At 40.0% G+C, this 9,469-nt stretch overlaps 1 protein-coding gene across 2 annotated transcripts in view; it reads right to left on the reverse strand.

Annotated features, from left to right (window-relative positions):
- Window positions 1-3,797: 3,797 nt before the first annotated feature.
- BEND6 (BEN domain containing 6) overlaps window positions 3,798-9,469 on the reverse strand; it is a 21,642-nt gene continuing 15,970 nt past the window's right edge. For both annotated transcript variants that reach the window (XM_009333172.1, XM_009333173.1), the window contains exons 8-9: window positions 8,330-8,468; window positions 3,798-5,823 (exon numbers count right to left, since the gene is read on the reverse strand). In XM_009333172.1, the coding sequence (XP_009331447.1) occupies window positions 5,556-5,823; window positions 8,330-8,468 (407 nt within the window). In that variant the 3' untranslated portion in view covers window positions 3,798-5,555. The remainder of the gene's footprint in view (window positions 5,824-8,329; window positions 8,469-9,469) is intronic.

A 9,469-nucleotide genomic window follows, 5' to 3' on the forward strand; every position in this document is an offset into this window, starting at 1 on the left:
GGTTGAGTCCCCATCCCTGGAAGTATTTAAAAGACGTGTAGATGAGGTGCTTAGGGACATGGTTTAGTGGACATGGTGGTGTTGGGTTGACGGTTGGACTTGATGATCTTAGAGGTCTTTTCCAACCTTAATGATTCTATGATTCCGTGATTCTGTGGCCTATAGCAGACACCCACTATAATGTCACCTTTACCTGTCCTCTCTTTAATCCTTCCCCATAAACTCTCATTCGGTTCCTCATCCATCCCCAAGCAGAGCTTGATGCACTCCAACTGCCCTTTCACATAAAGGGCAACTTCCCCTCCTTGTTGCCCTAGCCTGTCCTTCCTAAAGAGCCAGTTTCCCTTCATTGTGACGCTCCTGTCATGGGTGCCATCCCACCACGTCTCTGTGATCCCAACAAGATCATAGCCCTGCAACTGCACACAGACAACCCCATCATGTTTATTCCCCACACTGCATGCATTAGTATACAGGCACTTCAGAGAGGCACCCTAGCACGTTGACTGCCTAGAAAGGGATTGGGGGATTTCTCCATCATCGTGCCTTGTAGGCATTTCCTTGCTTACATGCAAGTGCTGGAGGTGACCCCACTTAAGCCCCATCTTGTTGATTCTGTGTTCTATTCCTGTCACATCACCCCATGCCCTTTGCTCTTTGACCATGTCCATCACTCCCTCACAGGGCTGCTCGTTACTCTCTCCCTCTCCATTCTTAATTTAAAGCCCTCCTTATGCGGTCAGCCATCCTACTGGCAAAAATAGCTTTGCCCCGCCTAGTGAGGTGGATCTCATCTCTCTCAAGCAGACAGTGATCTGCAAGCAGGGTCTCATGGTCATACAACTCAAAACCTTGTCACCAACACCAGTTCTGCAGCCAGTTATTGACTTGTCCTATTAGTGCTCTTCTCCTCATTTCCCCTCGCTTGCAGGATCGAGGAAACATCACTTGGGCCCCCATGCCCATGATGCTTGTTATTTATCTGCTACCACTCTCCTGCTTCATCATATAGTTCCTTTGAGCCACTCAAAGTAGAAGTTGGTATGAATTGTCCTTACTTAATGCACTGGCTTTGAGTATGCTGAACAGTGTAAATGTCACCTTCGAGTTGTATGTCTATATAAAAGAGTTGCTTGCACACAAACAAAGCACTTCACTGGTGTGTGCCTATCAAATCCTGCATACACAGGAGAGAAAGAATTCAGGGTTGCACATTAAATTTTGATGTTATGGGAGCTTTGTGAATAAACACCTATCAGAAATAACATATCATGTGGTATTTAGTGCCAGCATTAATTTAGTGCACACCTTTTTCTTGTAAACACAGAGTTACTAATGTTAGTTTTAAGCCTCCTTCCATATGTGAATGAAAGAATAGCTTTATGATAGAAGAAAGACATACTGAGATGCTAGTTATATATACTAGTTATATACTTGTTAACAAATATGTACAACTTAATCACTATTGTTGGACTGTATAAACAACACTGATTTGAGCAGTTATATTTCATTATTAAAATAATGGAAACCTGACTACCACCTGTAAAATTAAAGTCATTGTTGCTGCCTAACTTTCATATTTTGCATTTATAACTTAAATTTGCTAACAGAATGTCGATAGCAGCCATTCTGTTTGTAGCTTGCATTTGCACTTAATTACTTTTGATTCTTGAGAATAGATACTATGAGGTCAATAGTAACAAGTAACAAGTTACTAGAGCAGCAAGGTGGCATTATTTTTCCAAACTCTGGTAGCCTATGAAAATGACACTCATTTGAACATTAATTTTTCAGCAGTAATTCATGTAAATGTTTACTCTTGCAATGACCCATCCAAACATCCTCCTCGTATTTAAACAATGCAGTTAAGGAAAAAAAAAAATAAGAGAATTGCCATGCAATCATATCAGCATTTCCAATATGCTAACAAAACTCTGAATTCCAAAATCTGTGTTTTTCAGCTAATTCCTGGGAAAGCACAGACTTCCCAGTTTGGGTCTACTTAGGAAAGTTCTTATGCAGAGTTTGTTTCATAGAAAAGAGAAAAGATGTAGCCTGCTGGACTTCTTGGCTGGTGGGCCACCTGCAAGGCACATTCACTGTCTAACTCGGTATAGAGAGTAGGCGATTTTTTTTTAAACACAGGCAGTAGATTGCTGAGGGTAGGAGCAGACAAACCTAGGAGAGCAGGGGGTACTCACGGTCTGCTCTTCATGAGCTAAGGTCTCCAAGTCCAAACCTCCAAACTCAGTAATGCTCTCTAGCAACTAGTTCCACATATTCATTATGTACCCTTAATTATTTTCTTTAATAGAATTTAAACATATTTCAGCATCCTTGTTTCTTTCCTTGCTCCTTAAAGTGAGTGAAACATTGCCTTTTTAACCATTGATTTCCCTCTTGTGTCGACATTGCGTACTGCCACTTACTCTTGATCTAGAAAATTTAGATGTCTGGTGGTTTGGGTTTTTTGGACTCGTATCTATATACCATATAAAAGGGGACATGAACTTGACATGCATTAAAAACCCTGATTTATTCAATAGTACTCTTTTTTCAGTAAGTTTTTTATGCCATTCTTCACATCTCAATATTCTTCCCTCCTTAGAAAGCAAGTGTTCTTACTGAGCAGTTCATAATAAACAATGACCAAATTCTTTTCCATGGTAATCTTCAAATTCAATCTAAAATGCAATAACAGAAACAAATAGTTCAAATTATTAGTTTTAGCGTGGCTTACCTTTTCAGTAGTAAATCTCCAGTTACTAAATGCTGTACAGTCATGTAGCTGTTAGGTTTTTCTGCAGTAGATGTCAGCCTTCTCCAATTCTGAGTAATACAAATAATGTGTCCTCTGTCACTCATTATCAGAAGAATTTTTATACTTCATGACACCACACATTTACACATCACCAATTACTTTTGATTTTAGTGCAAATTTGGGGAGAAGTAGCATTAGACTGTTCTGCTCTCCTCTCCCTTTCTGTTACTTCTGAATTTCTAATCTGTGATTATCTAGTCTTCAATTTTGTGTTCTCAGAGTTTGTCAGGGTCATTTTGGAAAACCAGTCGTATTTTCTTCCTTTTTGGTCATACTGCAAGGAGTATGGCTTTTCTGTTAACACTGTAGTTGTGTAAAAGCTATTTATCTTCTTTTATCCAGTGGGAAAACATCAGTCCTATACTTCAGGAGAGAGGAAGGAACTGGCTCTTTGCAGCTTGCTCCCTCTTTACCCTTTGGTAAAACGTTAAAATGTCTCCTCCTCTATGTTGCTCTTTTTGCCCAGAACACCCATCTGTCTCCCTGGCCCATGCCTGGGAGCAGGCCCTTCACCCTACCACGAAAATCCTCCTTTACTCTTCGCGGTGAGCTGCTAACCCCACTGGTTTTCCTTTGACAACTTACCAAGTCAGCAGAACAGAAAAGCACATAGTACAGCGTGATCTGCAGCGCTGCACCAGCGACAGGGAGAGCAGCCGCTCGTGTTTGGCTCCCTGTACCTGCCCACGTGCTTCTACACCTCCCGAACAGCAGAACAGCTGCAGCTGTGCAATATCAGCTGTGACAGCTTTAAGGTTAGAGAGCCCTTGTAAGGTGGGCCAACCCCTTCCCCAGCTAAAAATTATGAGCTTTACAGAAGCTGGCTTCAGAACAGTTATTAAAGGAAAAGAGAAAAAAAAGGTGAGTGAGAGAAAAAACCCCAACCTTACCTGTTACGAGTGTACAACAGAGGCTGATGTAAGAAAAGGCCCAGAAGACAGTAGAGACAATAAAACAGAACTAAGACATAGTAATGTTTCATTTTATTTGATAGAAAGTTGCTTCAAAAATATGATTAATTATATACATTCTTATATGCTGTACATACAGTTACATATACAAAATGTACATAATAGCAAACATCCTTCTGTTGCATTTTATGGATGGTAGTTAATAACATGAGATAGAACTTACATCATATTTCATACCTGCTTTCATCCTGATCCTACCTACAAGGAATTGATAGACATGAGAGATGAAAAAGGCTAGCAAGTCACTTAATTCATACCCCAGCCCACACGGAAGTCTTCCCCACAGTGCATTATATTAGTGCATTGTTCTAGTACAGTTACGCTTGCAGCACTTTCCTTTAGAGGTGTTTGGCTGCTAACCTTAATCTTCAGATTTTTTTCCCGGCATTCACCCTAATACGATTTCTAATTTATTTCTATAACTCAGATGTCCTGAGTTATAGAAATCCTCCTCAAATCAAGCTAGATTTCTTAAACTTTATGTTGTTTTTTTTTTTTTTCCATCTTGATTCCTTAGTTGCTTGTTTGCCATGTATGAAATGGATTTAACTATTAGTACTCTCTGTTCTGGGAGAAGTACACTCGGACACGAAAGCTATAATCCAAGTGTTCTCTCCTTCCCATGCTGCCATCACACTGTACACCTGGAATCAGTCAGGAAGGAAAAAAATGTACCTTCCCTCCTCCTCCTCCGGCAATTACAGGGTGTGTGACTGCCAGCTGCTCCCTGGGACAAGTGGTGTCAGATCTCAAAAGGAACTGCCCAGTTACTGGGATTTTTCTGGTCCCAGTCCCATGAGGAATACTCTACTCGTCCATCCTTTCTCTAAGCAAGAGGTAGCATACCAAAATCAAAACACAGTGAATAGAGGCTGGCAACTCTGCCCTTTACTAGTCGCTTCCAACAGATTGTCCTCCATTTCCTGACTGGAGGGATCAGGCACCCTTATCCTGTGGACCCGATGTTCAGGGAAGAAGAGAGAGTGAGAGCTGCCAAACCAGCAGAGTACCAGCAGCAGAAGGCCTGTGAGAGAAGCCATGGCCTCCACAACCAAACAGGCTATCCTGGAAGATTCTTCCCTGAGCTAAGAGGGAACACGGCTTCTTTCATTGCCTTTCCAACTTCAGAGGTTAAAAATGAGCTGCTTCTTTCCTGCAGACATCTTGAGAGCTGCAGTTTCATTGCCCTAAGAATGTTTTCTTCTTTCCAAGTTAACAGCATCCTTAAATACCTATTTTATTTCTTCCCTGCTCACGCGGCCCTGTGCTTTCTAACCCTGTGCTGGCCATAGTCTTCATTTCACTAGGAAATTTTTCTATTCTCTTTTCATACCTCTATATCTTGTTTGTATTAATATGCAATAGCTTTCTCTGATTGGTAAAGCAGTTTTCCATCAGCTGTCAAGGTGAAAGCAAGGGGATTAAGGTTCCTTTTATACATTCTTTTGGTATTACTTTAAATAATGTTTTTTTCTAACTAAGGGGATCTCTTATATTCTTCAGAACAAGTTTATATTTTTTGAATTACTGCATAACATGCATATATTTAATAATATCTTAAAGCCAAAGATATTGATATGCCTTCATTTTTTTTCTAGGCTGTGGGATTTTCATTTGTTTGAGAAAATGGTTCTCAGGCGTCTATTCTGCTTGCAGTATCTCTGTCCACTGTTGCTAGGCCTATTCAGATATTATTTCTTTTTTTATTTCATACTACTCCTTAACCTCTGTTGAGAATTTGACATGGTATGAAATACCATCTGTTATTCCTTGTCTGAATTCCTGAGATCCCGTCCGCAACCGTGGTTGGGAGAGGGCGCTGGTGAGCTTCTGGGTAGATGGGACTCCACCTTAGAAGAGGTGGGTTTGAAACACTCCTGCTGACCTTGTGTGGTGGGAGGTGGAGGAGTCAGACGGCTGTCACTTTGCTGAATTTGTGCGTTAGCAGCTGGTGAATCATCATCCTGCTGGTCTTGTGTGCTGGGAGGAACAGCCGAAGAGATGATGCCCTGAGGAGCAGCTGTTGAACCACTGTTGAGAAAATTTATAACTAAGCTTGAGATATTAACGTTAAATGAGCAATTACTACTGTTCTTAGTTTCTGAGCAGCAGAGTTTGTTTATTGGCTAGTTAACTAGTTTTCTTCATTGACACGTTCCCCTTTTCCTTGTTTCATCTCAGCCTACTGGATCTGAGATGGTGACGTGTCTGTCTCGTTGGATTTTACTCCCAATTCCTTCTCTTGAATCGTAATTGTATTCTGGGGAAAGGCCGAGCAGGTGGGCAAGGAAGGAGGAGCAGCAAGGGAGGAGATCAAAACTGCAGTATCACCAGTTTGAAAAGTTAGTAACTTGTGTGTAAGTAAGTTGTTACTAAAGGTACTGCACAACAGGATTTTCTCTTGACCCCTCTCTGTACTTCATCACTGGAAGGTGAACTGGAGGAGTAACAGTGAGATTGTGAGCACTTTTAAATTCTCCTGATTTTCTTACAGAGAAAACTTGTGTCTGAGTTAAAGGAATCACCACTGTTATCTCGATTACTCACAAGGTGCTTAAATGCTTTTCCAGTGAGGAAATTCTGAACAGGTGTAAAATGAATGCATTATAAATGCATTCTAATAATCATCCATTCAAGAGTGACCGTGCAGGTAATATTTGCATTGGTTTCAATGGATATTGGACTGGATTTTACATAAGCACTTATCAATAACAGACATAAAGACATTTTTAAGTTACCAAGCTTAAACTGAAAGGTCTACAGACAGTATTAAAAAACAACCCAGAATTGTTATAGTGCTAACTCAAGATCCTCCTATCAAGGCTTCAGGAATACTGTGTCTGTAGATGAGAAGACTCAGGAATTAGCAAAATTTATGGATTCATCTTATGAAGATAAAAATGTAAAATATAAAATATTTAAGAATTAATACTTTCAAAGAAGACAGAGTCTCTGTTTCCGTGCTGTTATTTTTACCACCTGTGTCAAGGACAAGGAAAAATACTACAGTGAATCAATGCACGCTGTATGTTACAAATACAGAGGACCTTTGTTTTATGAAGCCTTCTCATCTCTAGGAGAAAAGCATTAACATAGTAAACTGTATTTTAGCCAGGCTGGTGCATTTGTTTATTGTTTCCAGATGGGAAAACCTGTGTATGTGGATTCTTCCAATAGATATTATCTGAGTATTTCTCAAGTAGTAATTCATAGACCACTGGTGGTCCATGGAGTACTTCCAGGTGGCTTAGAGAGGAATTTTAGTAGCAAAGCACTGCTACTTTTCAAACAATTGTGTCGTATGTAACATAGGCAAATATCTTGAAGTGTTTTTGTTTGTTTGGGTTTTTTTTGTTGTTATGAAGTGTCTTACAGTTGCAAATACGGATTTTAAAACATGCACGAGATAACTGAACTAGGAAGAAGTAAAATATTACTTCAGTATGGAAAGTCTAAATAAGGACAGATCTGTTCTCCCTGTCTCACTGATTTTAATTTCTTATCCTGTTCCCTGTTAATCCCTTATCCTGTTCCCGAGGAGAGGCTGAGAGAGCTGGGACTGTTTAGTCTCAAGAAGGCTCAAGGGGATCTTATCTATGTGTATTAATATTTGATGGGAGGGATGGAGCCTCTTCTCAGTGGTGGAGGACCAGAGGCAATGGGCAGAAACTGAAACACAGGAGGTGCTGTCTGAACATCAGGAAACACTTTTTCAATGTGAGAGTGACTGAGCATTGGCACAGATTGCCCAGAGAGGTTGTGGAGTCTCCATCTTTGGAGATACTCAACCCAACTGTACATGGCTCTGAGCAACCTGGTCTAGATGACCCTGCTTTGAGCAGCGGGGGTTGGACTAGCCAATCTCCAGAGGTCCCTCCCAACCTCAACTATTCTGTGATATGTACATTTGGTATATATGGAAACAGTACTATGCAAATAGCTGACTTCACCGACGATAGGGATGAGTTCAGCAATTTTAGACTAGTCTCGTTCACAAGGTAAGAATGCCCATAATAAGCAAGATATTATTTAATAATTCCTCTGCCCAAATAATTTAGACTCTGGCAGTAAAAGAAGGCTAATTTAGCTCTCCTACAGTACTGTTATCGGTAGGTACAAAAGAGGTGTGATTTTCCTTATCTTTACTTGTGGGTTAATTGAGGCACAACAGGTGACATGAAAAAGGAATTGACTGGTCTCTGGAGAGCATACAGAGAATAAGAAAAGTAAATAATGCCAAATCTAAAATAGACATCTTGATCAAAGTAACTCCATGTGTTTACTTCTGTCTTCTCTTCCTGTAATTTAATAGCCTTGTGCTGCTTTGCCTAGAATGAACAGCTCTTTTTTTGTGCTGTAGTGTTAAGCTGGACTGCTTCTGTATTACGTACTTCTTGTACAAGGTTATTTACCTACTTGGCAATGCATTTCTGAACATGTATCTTCATGGTAATTTTAAGATTGCTTTTAGATTTTGTTACCACGGTGTAATATATGGAATTACACATTGCAGGCTACAATTTTTTTTAAGACTTACCAAAAGCTATGCTTCTGAAAAGCACCTGAGTTAAGATCTTTGCTTAAAACTGACTTCTTGGTGCAATTGTTCAGTTTTTGTCCCATCATTCGCCTAATTAAAGCATCATCTGTGTTTGGAAACAACTGTTTTGTGATTCCTGCAAAATAAAGAGATGATATATATGAGGCCCCCAAATCAGGGAAACCAGAGATGTATGATCTAAAATACATTTATTGCGTCTTTGAAATTTCCAGCTACTTCAGCTTCAGCTCTAGTTACTTTGCTGTCTTCACTCACTACTTCATAGATTTTGCACGTGACAGCTCTTGCTTTTCTCTGTGCCTTCCATACTGCTGTGCCTGCTCTTGGCAAACTCAAAGGGAACTCCAGGGCCACAAGGGCTTCCTGTAGTAAGTGATTTGTGTTTGCTAATCCTCTCTTCCTTTGTTCTGTTCTTGATCAAAGAGTCCTATTCCTATCCTTGTCAGTCCTTGTGCCTCTGAATCTTACAGTTTTTGTTCCTTAATTTTCATTTGCAGGTGACGTCTCCTTCCCCAAACATTTCCCTTCTGTTTTGCCTGGCTGCCTTTTTTTGAATGCAAAAAACCTAACAGGACTCATCATCAGGAATGCATCTCCTGCTCTCCTCTTCTCCATCATCTTCCCTTCCTTTGTTTTTTTTTCCCTTTTGATTTTGAAGTCTTACAGTTTCCATCTTCTTTAAATAATCTGATCTACTAACTCATTTTCTACAGTCCTAGAACTCCCAGGCTTCCTTCTTATTTTTCATCTTCTCTTGTATAATGTTGACACTTTTCTACTTGAATTCAGGAGTGTTCTTATTTCCCTTAACAAACTTCTTTGACTTCTCTATAGGCTCCCCTTTGTCAGTGAATTCTCTGCAGCATGCTGTATTCGATGTCCTGATTATCTTCTCTGCTTCCCTTTTCAGTTTTGCCTAGACTCTTCCCCAGAATCCACCTTTAGAAAAGTCACTAGTAGCTCTTAGAATCATAGAATCATTTAGCTTGGAAAAGACCCTTAAGATCATTGAGTCCAACCGTTCTTCTCATCCCATGAAATCTTTTTAATTTTTCTCATACATCGTTCTGAAATTGCCTCATCTTACCACCTCTAAATATATTTTCACCATCTTAC

Source organism: Pygoscelis adeliae, unplaced genomic scaffold, assembly GCF_000699105.1.
Source record: "Pygoscelis adeliae isolate BGI_AS28 unplaced genomic scaffold, ASM69910v1 Scaffold57, whole genome shotgun sequence".
Classification (NCBI taxonomy): Eukaryota; Metazoa; Chordata; class Aves; order Sphenisciformes; family Spheniscidae; genus Pygoscelis; species Pygoscelis adeliae.